Source organism: Macrosteles quadrilineatus, unplaced genomic scaffold (assembly GCF_028750875.1).
Source record: "Macrosteles quadrilineatus isolate MER2022 unplaced genomic scaffold, UCM_ALF_1.0 Scaffold_9__3_contigs__length_116548681, whole genome shotgun sequence".
Taxonomy (NCBI): domain Eukaryota; kingdom Metazoa; phylum Arthropoda; class Insecta; order Hemiptera; family Cicadellidae; genus Macrosteles; species Macrosteles quadrilineatus.
The window spans coordinates 47190752-47205775 of NW_026542602.1; the positions used below are offsets into that span (position 1 = coordinate 47190752).

The following is a 15024-nucleotide window of genomic DNA, read 5'->3' on the forward strand; positions in this document are numbered from 1 at the left end:
TAAATGTGGCCGTGATCCCACGTTTATTTTTATTGACAATTTTTAATTAGGCACTGTGGGATTATGCACTATGTCATGCCGTGCCCCTGTGCCCGATTTGTAATTATCCAATCCAGGTGTTGTAGTTATAAGCTATATGTTTCAATTATCGCGTGCCGCTATACGCTTGGTTGCATCATCTGCCTCCTGCGGATTTGTCTGCTATCTCACCACCACCTCATCTTCTGCGGCTTATGGAATTGCAATTGGAATATTGGAATAATAATCCGATTTTAGTGTTATTACTCGTAGACACGTGTTAATCGCTAGTTGTAATCGGTAAGAATTTGAAATTACGTATTATTCATTCCAGTATAAATTTAAAAAATAAATTATAATAGTTAGCTCAGAAACTGAACTCATTGGGTATTTAAAAATGTTAACCTAGTTTGGCTGTAAGAGAAATAGTCTTCTTGTATTATCAGTTTTTTGTAAATAGGCCTAACTCAGTACCGTATAAATTTTTGGGGCTTAGGCAATTCTTATCTAGATCTAAAACGATCTAACTGATATGTTCCAGGGGGGTGTTCCAGGTATTCCCCCTATAAGTCCGTACCAGTACCACATTACTTTTCCTAACCTAACATTATCTTAAAACTTAAGTACATCGGCCTAGGCTAAATATATTTCAAATTAGGGCTGCTTTTTGTAGTTATTTTATAATAGGCCTACAAGTAAACCTGGCAAAAAAACTTTATTGCTATTACTGCCCTCCCTCTGTAAAGTAGAATTCTGACTAGGCACCGGGTAGCTAGAGCACCAAATTTTGGGGGCGTGGCAATCGGCCAATAGATTTTATTAGATTGTCTTTTTTAATGTTGTATGGCATACAGTAACTATCAGCGAGCAGGGCCGAACCCCCAGTATGCGCTTCATCACCCTTTTTGTAGATTAGACTTGTTTTAGCAATCTTCAAGTTGGCATGAAATACATATGTAGTCAAGCAGCTGCATTTACCGGTATGTCTTGACTAAAAGAATCTTTGAAATGCTGAACTATTTTAATCAGATTTTTTCACTCACCTTAATTTATTGAATAGTGGGATTGTCGGAGAGGTGGTAAACTGTGTTAGCCTGTAACAGAGGTAGGTTGGAGATTAAATCAATCATCTACTAGTGTACCGGTATCAGAAAAGTAGTCATTGAAGTCGTCAGGTGATTATGGAGATGGCATTACATGAGTGGATGATTTGTTGGTTAATGTAACTTATCAAGCGGCTTTAGCCTACAGGAGCTAGGAGCATTGTGCTGAAAAGTTTTTTACCGGTATCTAATTTTACTTTGGTATAAAAACCGGATTATTGTTTTTCATTACTTTCAGGGCAGAGTTGTGGGTCAGTTTGCAATGATCATGAGCTGTAGTCATCAGAGAGCACAGTTTGTTTTGCTTTGGTGTGTACCATTGGTTGGGTTTTGTTACTTTGGTACTTGGGTTCAGATTTCATGACTTTTTTTTCTTGATTGCTCCAACTGGAATGTCAAATTTATTGAAAAAGATCTTAAAAACATACTAAAGGTACCTGGAAGATCAGGAATTGTATTGTACACAGGGTCAGCACGGTTTTTATTGGGTGTCTAGTTTTCATTTTTCTAATTTGTTTGGGTCTAGCCAGTGAGGTTCTTTGCTTACCTTAGTTAATCCAAATGTAAGGACTACATTTGTCACCAAAATGAGACACCATCTCCGACTTAAAGTCATAATTTATTGCAGCAGTGTTCAGGCACGCTGGGTTCTAAATTGAATCTTTTCACGAATAAATCAATTTTTATAATTATTTAGAAGGCTATCTTTTTGACCAATCAGCTTCCCAGTCAATCTGTTCATCAGATAACGCAAAATTAGTTATCATGTATGGATTAAAAAATTCTAACATTGCCTTCAAAAATGTTATTCAAAATAGTCTTTCCTGTTGCGGAGGCTCACAAAATATTAGGCTCAACCACTAAAACATAACATTAATATTTAACGATGGACATTAGTCTGTTACCCTAATATGAATCCTCTGTAGTTTAAGTTTTGATAACTTTTAACAAACAAGATAAAACTTAAATCATATCTTTGTTCCAGATAAGGTGATGCCAGAAATTGAATCTAAGTTGGCAGCCATGACTGTAGGTAAGATATGACTTAGCCTATTACATTTTTACTACTGGTACTCTAATCCTCATCTTAGTTATATTTAAGTTTATAAAACTAGTAACGCTATTAGCTAGTAATGCAGTTTTTGTTTTTTATAAATAGTTGTTTGATTGTTAAATTTATCTACAAACAATACTTAAATGTGTGTTGTGAAATTTTTTAGGTGAAATTTACACTTCAGAGAAAAGTGGCAGTGATGAAAATGGAGACGGAACTGAGGCTAAGCCCTTTAAAACCATCCTTCAAGCGATGAGGCTAGCAGGAAAAGAACCTTTTCCTACAATATACGTAGATTCTAAAGAGGAAGGAAAGGTTAGTATCATACTTATGGTGTTGAAATGCTTTAATTAGCCTTTACCGTTAAAATGTTGGAAACATATTACTTATTTTTCTTTGAGATCAAGCAAGGGACTTCAAAGTACTGTTTTTAAAATCCAATTAATTACTAATTGCTTTAAGGCAGGACAAAAGGATCATGGTGAGACTTAAGCATAAATTTATAACTCATCTTATAAAAACTCCATTTTATTCTACGCCTATTCAACTAGGCCACTCTTTAAGCTATCAATTCATCTTTGATCCTTCAATTGTTGTTGTTGTTGCTCATCAATAACAACAATAATGAGTTTATCTCAGGTATGGTACCTGGTATGTTTATCATCAGGATAACTTCTACAATCCAATTTGTAATCGTTCTTAGAAATTTGAGGTGGCTGCCAAATCCCAACTGAAGAAGATACAGAAGATCTGGGTCAGGGAAGTGCACAAGTCAGCCGACAAAGCAAAGAAAGACGCAGATAAAGAGGCGGAAGCTGAACACAGGGTGAAGAACTTGGAAGAAGCTAAGAAGATAAAAATAGTAGAGGATAAATCGTTTCCTTCAGCCAAGCTGATTAAAATCCACCATGCAACAGACAACAGAGACTCTCGAATTAAAGTGTCTGGTTGGGTACATCGTCTTAGAAGACAAGGTGAATTAGTTTTATTTTCATACTTTATAAAAGCCTAAGCCCGGTAATTGCAAACAGAAAATTATGTTGAATCTAGCGTCCGAGTTAAGTACTGTTTCAATTCATAAAATTGAATGTTTGTGTTTATACATAAGTGGCATTTTAAAAGTTTTTTGTCAAAGGGAACGGTCCTAATCGTGGTCTTGTTATTATGAAATGTCAAACTTCGGTAGGATAGCATTATTAATTGATTGACCAATGAAAAATGGCATCGGGGTCCAGAAACGATATCGCTTAGAATCATCGAGTGACCGATTTGAAGGTGCACTATAACCACTCAGCACTCAGACAATGTGCTTGCAATGTTGAGAATTTTTCATCAGATAAGATTTTACTTTAGCAACTCAATTTTAAAGCATTTATAATCAAATTTGTGATCGCTAAAATCCAGGCTAGGCTCATACTGAAGTGTTATGGAATCTAAAACATATTTTGCTATTAACTGTTTTCAAATTAAATGAAAACGTGAAACATCATTGTTATTGTTACAAATAAAAATCAATTTTTAATCCAAGTTATCCCTGTTTTATCAATGTTTTCTATTCACACTAATGTGCCTAATAGTAGTCGTAGTTAAAAAAAATTGAAAGAACCTGATTAAAGCTAGTTTAAATGTTTTACTTTAAAAGAACAATCATCATTGTTTTTTGCCTTAAAAATCAATAGGCTACAATAGTAATGCGTAAAACTTCTAAGCCCATTCTAGTTCAATATTCACTTTCACAGGCAAGTCGCTGATGTTCATAACATTGCGAGACGGCACCGGTTTCTTGCAGTGTGTGCTCAACGACCTCTTGGTTCAAACTTACGAAGCTCTCGTCTTATCCACTGAATCGTCTGTCCTTCTTTATGGCACACTCAAGAAAGTGCCAGAGGGCAAAAGTGTAAGTTATGAATTATGATTGGTAATAGTGTACATTGTTACATTCATTTTAATGGACTGTAAAATGTCTGGTCCATAATTGGTAATTTCATACTCAAACTGATATTTTAATCTCTAATTGCCACCTCTCTGACGTTCTTCGTTAAATGAATTGTTTTATCGTTGTACTGAAAGGGGCGTCAGCAGTTAAACGCCAGTTTATCCCCAACTTTGCCCCAGAGGCTAAGTCTAAAGGCATGGCAAAGTCAAGATCAACAAAAGTTACTGTAACAATCGGTGTTTTTATTTGTCTCTGTGACTATTTTTTAATGTTTTGTGTTAAAATTTATGTACTGTATTCTCAATTCCGACCCCACCCAACCTCAGTAATTTCAGATAAACAGAAAGGTCAATCAACACTAAAATAAATAATGCAAATAGCATTTTAAATATGAACTTAAAAAATTTATAAAATATATGATAAAAACCAATATTATAATGATTTACCATTTTCAAACTTTAAGGTTTTATTTTTGTTTCCTGTTGAAACAATCATCTTTAAAGAGTCTCAGGGGGCCTGTTAAGGTTTATGCCACAGTCATGCCACACAAAACTAGCATGCAATTTCATGTTACTTGATCCCCCCCAGTTGGGTTGGATAACTCCAAAGTCGGATAACCAAAGATTGTATAGTTGAGACTCCTACTGTACGTGTTTTAAATTTTTTAACTACTTTTTTCATTAGTCTAAGCTCCTGATTCTTGCATGAAATCTAAACTAGTTTTAGATGCCTGCTTGATCAAATTGCTGGTTGACATCTAATTAACATATTTCTTTTTTAACTTAGGCTCCCGGTGGACATGAGCTGCAGGTGGACTTCTGGGAGCTAGTTGGTCTGGCCCCGCCCGGGGGAGCCGACAGTATCCTCAACGAGGAGTCTCATTCAGACATTCAACTGGACAACCGACACATCATGATCCGAGGGGAGAACGTAAGTCACCTGCTTTGAATTTGGTTTCAACACATTTATTTTTTTTGTAATAAATAACCTTATCCCACAGTCTAGCCTAAGTAGAAAACCTTGTAGAAAAATCATATGGATATTTGAGTTGGGACTATCAATTGTTATGAATATTTATGCAAAAATATTTTGAATTAAGGTTAGAAGAGTGTCTACGGTAAATAATTTCTGAGGTGTGATTAGTTAATGAAACCTTATAAAATACTCCCGTGGCTATTTGTACCCAAAAGTTATTTGGTCACACAAACTTGCTGCTCATCTTTTTCTGATCCTGTTCTTCTACATCGGTTCTCAACATTCTGTTGTCTTTCACTACTTTATCTATTCACCTCTTAATTAAGTGTTCAATGTATTCCTTCCTGGGCTTCCTACTAATTGTTTTGTGATAGTTCCATCTTATCTTCTAACCAATGTTAAGTCTCTCTTAGATGTATGTTTTTTTTTTTCAGTAACCATGTTTGTAGCTTGAAATATATCCCTATAGTTCCCCATTGTGATTGATTCTCCTCTTTCTTTTTTAGTCTCAAGATATCTCTGAGTACTTTATTTTTAGAATTTTAACAGATTTTTATCATCTTGTTTGTCTAAAGTGCATGTTTCGGATTTGTTAGATTATTTTCAATTTTAATTTTTCCCTGGACACGGATAAATTTGTATGATAAGAGTTTGTTAAAAGTAAACATATTTCTACTGGGTTTAGCTATCTTAATTTAAAGAAACCCACAAATTAAATCATTTTGGGATTTTTGTTGAGATGATACAATTTTTCTAGCCTCAAAAATGTTGATAACCCTTACTTAAACTTATTTTTAATTTTTATAATTTGGTGTTTCAGACATCAAGAATTTTGAAGATGCGGTCCGTAGTGATGCAGGCTTTCCGAGACCACTACTTTGCCAATGGTTACTGCGAGGTCACTCCCCCCACCCTGGTCCAGACGCAGGTGGAGGGAGGCTCTACTCTCTTCAAACTAGACTACTTTGGGTTAGTTTTCTATAGTTCTTTTTGTTGCCAGTAGGCTGTGTTAAGCTTGGTACAGAACTTAATCTTAGTCTACGATGTAATATAGGGATCAAGGGTGTAGGTTTTTAAGCCTAGTCCACACATGGAGACTGAGTCGGCCGACTGTCTGCCGACTGTGCGCGGACAGTCGGCTGACAGTCTGTCAACACAGTTTCAGATACAAGTTTCCGATGTGTTTTGCGTCCACACTAGCCAGCCAGTGTTTCCATGTTTGTTGGTATGGTGACCGAGGAGGACGTAATTATATCCTATGCGGGCTTCATTTTTCTGAGCCATGGGCCTGTGAATCTAGGAAGAGATTTTGATAGACTCAACATTTTCTCGAGCAAGGTTCGTACGATGGTCGCAATATTCTATCAGACCTTCAGATTAGGTGGAGGATTTAGTAACTTCACGAGGTTGACTCCTAAAAGATTTTGAAATTTTGCTGGGCTTTGTTGGTCTTAAGATTTTAAACTTGAAGAGATGAACAATTCAATAAAATGTCATATAATGATATAAATCATTGAAAACTAATTCCAAAACTTTCAAGAAACTCAATCCACCTCTTTTATTACCGCCTAAAAATCGTAATATTACCGCTTTGCAGTCTAACTAAATGGGATGAATATTGAACACCTTCGGCTTGTATCCAGTCTCCTGTCTCCAGACACGTCCACACATGCAGACTTGAGACAAAAGTTTTGTCTCTTGTCTCCGTGTTTCCCATTCGAACGGGAAACAGAAAACACTGTATTTTGTCTCCAGAAACACCGAAATTTGTCTGCCTACAGTCGGCCGACATACTGGAGACAAAATAGCAACATACTGGAGACAGTCGGCAGACCATGTTTCCGCAGACAAATCGCCATGTGTGGACGAGGCTTTATCATTATACAGTAGTTATTTTTTAGATGGAAACCACCATAGGTGCCTGTTTTAAGCTGATAGTAAATGAAAGGTGAATGTAGAATGGAGTTAAATGATTTTGTTGCATAGTTTTTTTAGTCAGGACCTATTTTTTAAGCGTAGCTGGGATCAAGGACAGATGGGATGCTTATTTTCGATCCATTAATAATCTTTTTACCTGACGATTGTTGTTGGGATAGTAAGCTTGCTTAAATATTGAATAGTACATCTTGTGACTTAATAACTTAGCCTAATACTTTAAAACTTCTTAATTGAAATTGTGACCATACAAACTTTAATTAAACTACCAATATACAGTGATTGGAATACCTAAGATACAGCACAGCCTATTTAAAACATTTTTCATTTTTCCCTATTACTCAACCCAGTTGTCCAAAAGGGCCTAGTCTCTTTTATTTAGCTTAATCAGGGTTTTACGATAAGGATAAATGTTAATAAACAACTATATTAGGCTACTTGGGGAATCTTTATACATACTTAACATTGTTACAGAGAAGAAGCCTTCCTTACACAGAGTTCTCAGCTCTATTTAGAGACATGTATTCCTGCGCTGGGAGATGTATTCTGTATTGCGCAGAGCTACAGAGCAGAACAGAGCAGAACCAGGCGTCACTTGGCTGAGTGAGTATGGATACAGTTTGTTGGTTGACTAAAACTCTTGATAATGATGTATTTGGAATACGTTTGTATGCAATACTGGTGCACAAACACATTGAAGCTAAATGTTTGTTTTGTTTGATGACTTGGACAGACAAAGCCTCTTCTTCTTCTCCCTTCCCTCCTCAGTTTCACTCCCTCTTCCAGATGCCATCTCACTTCCTTCTTCATATCCCTCTTTACCCGATTAATCTGCATTCTTTTATGTCTTCCTCTGGGTCACCTTCCCTCTATCGCCATCAACTCCTTTACGTAAAATAATTGTCTTTTCTTGCATTCTTCTCAGCTAACCTACAATAGCTTTATCTTAAAAAAAGACATCTTGGTCTACCTTTTTCTACCATCCATCTTTTTTATGCCTCCAACTACCCCTATTCTGATCACTTCATTCTTAACTATCTCACCCTCCCTTATTAGGGTGTCTACCAGCTGATCAAACTTAATCAGGTTAATCAAAGTATTCATTGATGATCGGCAAGAGCTTGGTATGTACTGAAGATAGAATATCTAGTCCAGAATTGTACAGTTTAGTTTAATCATCACTGTTTACAGGTACACACACATTGAAGCGGAATGTCCCTTCATTAGCTTTGACGACTTGTTGGATCGGCTTGAAGATTTGATTTGTGACGTCGTAAAGAGAGTCCTTGATTCACCGTATGGTGAAATCGTCTACCAACTCAACCCGGTAACTAGAAATATTTTCAATTTACTTTTAAGTAATTCTTTAATCATTTCAAATCTCTGTGTATTCTCTAATCTACTCTTTGACTGTTTAAAAGTTATGTTTGAAAAGGCTGAGTTGTAAAAGTATATGTTTATAAGGGAGAAAGATATGTTTCAACTACACCGCCTGTCAATTATTGAGAGGCGGCTAAGATTAAAATCTATTTGAAGGAGGAATGAGTTTTTTAAGCTTAGTCTGTGTTAACCTTGTTGGGTTTTGTTAGCTTTCAATAGAAACTTTAAAACAATTAAGTAGTATATTTTTTTGGAAAGGGATGGAGATTATTAAGCTCATAAATCCCATGGGTATACAGGTATAAAAATGTGAATAATAGATAGTACTCTTGAAAGACTTCATTGGTGAGAAGATTAAGTTAGCCTTTATGGCTTTACATCAAATAAAAAGTGTTAATTATTACAGGAATTCAAAGCACCCAAGAAACCTTTCTTAAGAATGAACTACGCAGACGCCATCAAGTACTTGAAGGAGCACAACATCACAAAAGACGATGGTTCATTTTATGAATTCGGAGAGGTAAATTAAATATCTTTTGAAAACTCATCTCTTCTTGTACTATTTTATTGCCATGGATAGTGTATGAACTAAAATAGTCTCTTTTACCCCTTGAACATCTAAATAAATGAAGAAAAATGCACTTTCATTGTGTAGGTGGAATAGTAGAAAACAATTTGTTGATGCACAAATCATAAAGTATACACCCATCCAACATAAAAACAAACCTTCAGAGGGAAACTGGCATCACCTTTCTACCCAGTCACAGATTAATTTTCCTTGTCAGGACTGACAACTATTTGAATACCGGTACTTTTTCTATGGTTTTCCTCCCAGTCGTGAGCACTAAGTAAAATCCTGTCCAATTGGCACAAAATTTGTTTTCACGTCCATTGAATAGCTCAAACAATTAGGGAAAGAGTAATCTGGCACGAGAAACACAAAACATTACTTTGATTCAAAAACGATTAATATTTCACTGCCACTAACAGCATTTTCTACAGAGCGTTATTTTCAGGCCCAATGGTGGACAAAGTGAATTAATTCCTGGCCAACATTAGGTCTGGAAATAAATCTCTCTTTCTCTAACACAAACCTGACTTGTGTTGTGTGTGTGTTTTTTTGTTGTTTTTTTTTTTTTTTTTTTTTTGTGCCAGATTGGACTCTTTTTCCATTCATGTAGGCCTTGCTATCTTCACGAAAAATCCTAAAAATCAAGAAGCATTACTTTACATCCCAAAACAGTTGCAGCCTATGTTAGTGTTTTTAAATACAAATAGTTGAAAACCGTTGACACATGATTATGGCTGAAATAACCCCAGACTTTAGGAATTTCTGGAGAGTTTACACATTGTATATTTTGTCAGTTTGAGATGTTAATGACAACAGAAATCCTGCTTATTTGTTGGCACTAGTTAATTGAACATTTTTCGCTCTTGTAGGATATTCCCGAGATGCCTGAGCGGAAGATGACGGATGCCATCGGTCAGCCGATCATGCTTTGTCGGTTTCCAGCTGGCATCAAGGCATTCTATATGGCTCGCTGTACAGAAGACAATAACCTCACCGAGTCTGTGAGTACCAAACCATTCTCATACGCAGTAGTTGTACAAATGTGACTGTGTTTTAGTATCATTTTGTAATAGTGTTGTGTTGGTTGTAATCTGAGATTGTAGCACAATCAAGATCGTTTCCCGCTACCACAACTAATTTTGAACATCTCCAGCAATAGCAAGGATCATCGTCTTTAACAATTGCTGCAATATCAAATGCATACTCAAGATCATAGGGCATTTCATTTCATTATACACTCATATTTGGGTTAAACTACGCACATATCTGGTGACCCCATTTCAAACGGTGGTAGTAGTAAGGCATTAGTAACCCTCCCCCTCATGGAGAAGGCATCATCAGTGAATCCTGCTATCGCGGCAAAGGTTTGAACATTCCCACCATAGCAGTGAAATTACTGCATGGTAAGCAATAAGCCTAAACCAACATTTTTCTTCAAGTCTCGGTTTTGATTTTTTGTACTATTTTGATTTCCATTTTTGACAAGACTGTAACTTAAAATCACATACGTATAAGATCCCATAAGCATGTATTGTGCAGTGGCGTCTTTTAGTCAGGGGCGGACTGGGTACTCTATTAGGGCGTAAACCTTGACCAGCCCGAAGGCGCCAACCGGGGGGTCTGGGGGGTATGGAATACCCCCCTGTACAGAGGGGGGTCCGGGGGTCCTCCCCCGGGACATTTTTTTAAAATTATACCTTTAAACTCGCATTTTTAGGCAATGAGGCATTAACAGTGGAAAATCAGAAATCTGATAACTGACACTATTGATTAATGTTTGGTTTACCAAATTTAGACTATTTACCCACACGACTTGGTGCTATTCTGACAGTAAATATCCTAACAAAAATAAAAATACAAATGATTTTCTTAGGTTCTTTCGTATTATATTTGTGTATTTTCATTGTTTTCCCTTGCATGGCTTGGCTGCATGCATACAATATAAATCATTTGCTTCCTCTTTACAGCCTGAACTTGCAACTGTTGTATTTTTTGGCACTGTAAATAGCAGAAGTTATATATTTTAGATTTCTATGAAATTATTGTAACACAAACAATACGCTTTCACTGTGAACAAAACCAATTTATTGACTTAAACTTTTTAGCATTACATTAAGTCAAAACTGTAACCCTAAAGTAGGCCTACCTAACCTATTTCTACAAACGAAATAGCCTAGAGAGAACTACGAAGGTATTTTAGACTGGGTAGAAGGTAAAATTAGTGCCATAGTGCATATTGAAATAATTAATTAATAGGCTGTAGCCACATATTAAAATACTGTTTACTGTTTAACCTTTACTGTGTAATGGTTAAGTTAACAAATACACCGATTCTACAATACTGCTTTCGTTCATGTTTCCTGTGTAGGTAAAGAATATAAAAATAAATTGAAGCTTTCGACACAGAGACACAAATCAGACACTCACTAAAGAGAGTCACATTTTAATTGGCACTGGCAGCTCACACTATTTATTTTTCCTACAGTCACCCGACAAAGTTGGCTTCCTTGTACTGTTTATAGTACAGAAAGCTGCTAATTGCTGCATATTTATACTTTGCCGTACAGTTTATACTTTGCCGTATGGTTTATACTTTGCCGCACATCAGGATTCCAACGAAACAACACAAAACAGCGTGGTTCTATTATGCACGTAATCCGTGTACGCTTGGAAATAGGTTGGCAACACTTAAAGATAATAATACTATGAGCAGCTGATTGACTATTATAACTACAATTTAACCTGTCATTTCGTGTTTATAGTTTCGGTATTTCTGAACTTTCTGGACTTTTCTTTTAAACGTTTTTAAAACATTCCTACTATCTTAATAAACAAGAAAATACCTTTAAAGCATTTTTTTAGGCGCGGAAACCACTTCAAATTATAAAAACATACGGAACTATATTCTCAAAACGCGGAGCACATTTCTTGCCGAGGAAAAATAGCGGAGTGATACGGACCGCGGGTACTACTTTCTCTAAGGCACCATTTGTGTTGCCAGCTGAACCTAAAAACGTGTCGTATAGTGTTTGAAAGACTAATTATTTATATGCTTTATAGTGACTGTAGGAAAAATATAATGTGTAACACGAGTGAAAAAGGCCTTTGCTGCACTCGAGATCATTTCGCACTCGCCTGCGGCTCGTGCGTAAACATTGCTCTCGTGTGCAGCAAAGTGCCACTTTCACCTCTAGTTACACAAATAACTATATATATTACATGCACGGCAAACGCCATTTATATTACACGCAGTCACGAATACTAGAAAAATACCGGTATGGATCACAAACATAAACAAATGATGTCGTTGGCCCGAATCCTATACTGAGCATTGAACATATGATTTGGCAGTTCCATTTAAGCAATGTTAAATAATGTTTATTTTCGGGCCAAAAACGTCATTTGTTTATGTTTAGGTCCCATACCGGTATTTTTCTAGTACTCGTGGTCGCAGTGCAGTTTTTTCGGGTTCGGCGTAAAATAACGCGGGAAGAGGACAGCTGTTTTTAAGTAGCTCAGACCACAGAGTAAAGTAAGTGCCTTCCACTCGGAGTAGGCCTACACGTACGAGAGAGAAGAGCTGCTTTGCTCTCGCTTGTCGACAGTGTCTATTCAGGTCTCACACCCGACTTTATGTTTTGCTATTTACTGCTGAAACTTTTACTCTAAGTTTTTCCTCTTGCTTTCTAAAAAATACATCTCGTCTCATTTTTTTAAATTTTTTTATGAATTTTTCCTTTAACGAGGGCGCAAATATTGGAATGTTGAGAAGGCGCATCGGCCCACTGGCCGGTGGGCCGGCGGGCCAGTCCGCCCCTGCTTTTAGTTTCATTTTCGCTTATCGTACAGCATGTTAAAGCTAAGTTATCTAATTGGGATTTGGTTATTAGGTTTTTAATTGCTTTGGTAAATATCGTTAAGTGATAATTTTTTGCCAAGTCTGTAAAGCCAACATGAGTTTGAATTCTGTTTAGGTGGACGTGTTGCTCCCCAACGTAGGAGAGATCGTAGGAGGATCCATGCGTCTGTGGGATAGTGACGCCTTATTGGACGGTTACAAGAGAGAAGGCATTGACCCGGCCCCCTACTACTGGTACACTGATCAGGTGGGAAAATTCTAACTTTGAAAGTTCTTCAATTTGTGTCGTTTTAAACCCTCTTTTCCAGGGCATGTTTAAAAATTGTACAACAGAAAAAATCTTTTGAATTTTAATCCCATTTGTATCACAATATAACTAACACATGTAACTGTTAAAAGTCTTGTAACCATCAAACTATCAGCTGGGGAGCTGATAATGGTGAATGTTGTTTATTGTTGAATCTAGATAGGCTTTACGGTGATAGTAGATGATAAAATGTAGGTCATCAGGTGTGATTACCGCGTCATTGAATAAGCAAAACTAGAGACCCACGTTTTGGATTCGTAATCATTATCCATCTTTGAGGCAAACCACTGAATATTGTCCTGAAGATAGCTAGCTGTTACGCATCCGAAACGTTGGCCTCTAGTTTTGCTTATTCAAAGACAAAGTAATCACCCAAAGACCTAGATTTGAATTGTTAATCGATATGAGTGATGGCCTACTTGTTCTATTTACAATATTTCTTCTTGTAAACACATACATGATACTTTAGGATCGTCACTAAGAAACTTGTGACGTCAATAGGGTCTGAAAACATGTTACAAACCTGTACTGGTAACTACATTTTTCAACAGCACCGCAAGTCCCTTATATAACTTTCACTTCAATTATTTTCCTAGGGCTCGAAGCAGATTCTTTAAATAACATGGAGTAAGGTTAGTTTGGGTTTGGATAGGTTAGCTCTGGGGGTATTCAAACCAAATAAGTCAACGATAGCATTTCTTCCAAGAATTGGAGGCTTACTTAAATATTTGACATTATAATCTATTAATTCCTACTTTTGCATTAGTTAGCATTAAATATTACGCTACACAATTCAAATTTCTTCGATCCCAAAGTCTCCCACCATGTTTCACTCTTGTTTCTTTGGCTGTATTTTATTAATTAAATTAAATAAAGCCTCTTCCTTTAATAAGCTAATCCTTATGTTTTATTCTTCAACAGAGGAAGTACGGGACATGTCCCCACGGAGGCTACGGTCTAGGTCTGGAGAGGTTCCTGTGTTGGTTGCTCAACCGCTACCACATCCGCGAGGTCTGTCTCTACCCAAGATTCCTGGAGAGATGTCGTCCGTAGTCAAGTCAAACTTGACCAATTCTTCCTTCACAAGCTTTTATCAAGGGGGTCTTTGAATTTATCACAAAACCGGTTGTTGTGTACAGAAGTACGTGTAAGAAATATTTTTAATTTATTTTGCATTTAAAACATATTATAATCAATTTTCTTTAAGGTCGATTATTGAGAGGTGTTTTTCATCCATATACACTGCTAAAACATTTGTTTTCGCTGATTTAATTCCTTGCAAAATCTGCTTGCGATATAATGATTTTTTATTACGTTTATTCCAAGTAACTTTTTCACACTAAGTAGGCCTAAACTTGGGTAATTTTAGGTTTTTTTAAGTTCTTTGTAAACAAAAGAATATTGCAATAAACAATGATCTGAAAACTAAACGCCTAATTCACTGAATCTCAACCTTCTTCAACAATAATTGTTTATTTGTATGAATTGTTTCTGTTGTACATTAATGATTTGCCAATCAACATTAATACTCCACTTTACCTTTTTGCAGACGACACTACAGCAATAATTATGGGTCAAAACAAACAAATAACAAAAGTAAAGCTTTTAAATACTCTCCAAGAAATATCTGACTGGCTATCCAAAAACTGTCTTAGTTTGAATTGCTCCAAAACAAAAATCTTAGCTTTCACTTCTAACAATAGAAACAAACAAATAAATGAGGAATTCCTCATGCCAAATGAAGAACTTTGTGAAAATTCCCTTAGTGTGAACTTTCTAGGTTTTACACTTCAGGACAACTTAAAATGGCATGATCAAATTCTGGCCATACAAAAAAAACTTAATAAATCTCTTCATGCTATTAGAACTATTGCCAACATCTCAGA

General features: G+C 36.3%; 1 protein-coding gene across 1 annotated transcript; it reads left to right on the top strand.

Annotated features, from left to right (window-relative positions):
- Positions 1 to 202: 202 nt before the first annotated feature.
- LOC129002531 (asparagine--tRNA ligase, cytoplasmic) lies at positions 203 to 14568 on the top strand. The gene is made up of 13 exons (XM_054430404.1): positions 203 to 318; positions 2107 to 2154; positions 2342 to 2490; positions 2879 to 3149; positions 3915 to 4072; positions 4898 to 5041; positions 5907 to 6055; positions 7496 to 7624; positions 8213 to 8348; positions 8808 to 8921; positions 9842 to 9973; positions 12947 to 13078; positions 14060 to 14568. The coding sequence occupies exons 2-13, from the start codon at positions 2115 to 2117 to the stop codon at positions 14189 to 14191; spliced, it is 1686 nt and encodes a 561-aa protein (XP_054286379.1). The 5' UTR covers positions 203 to 318; positions 2107 to 2114; the 3' UTR covers positions 14192 to 14568.
- The last annotated feature ends 456 nt before the right edge of the window (positions 14569 to 15024 follow it).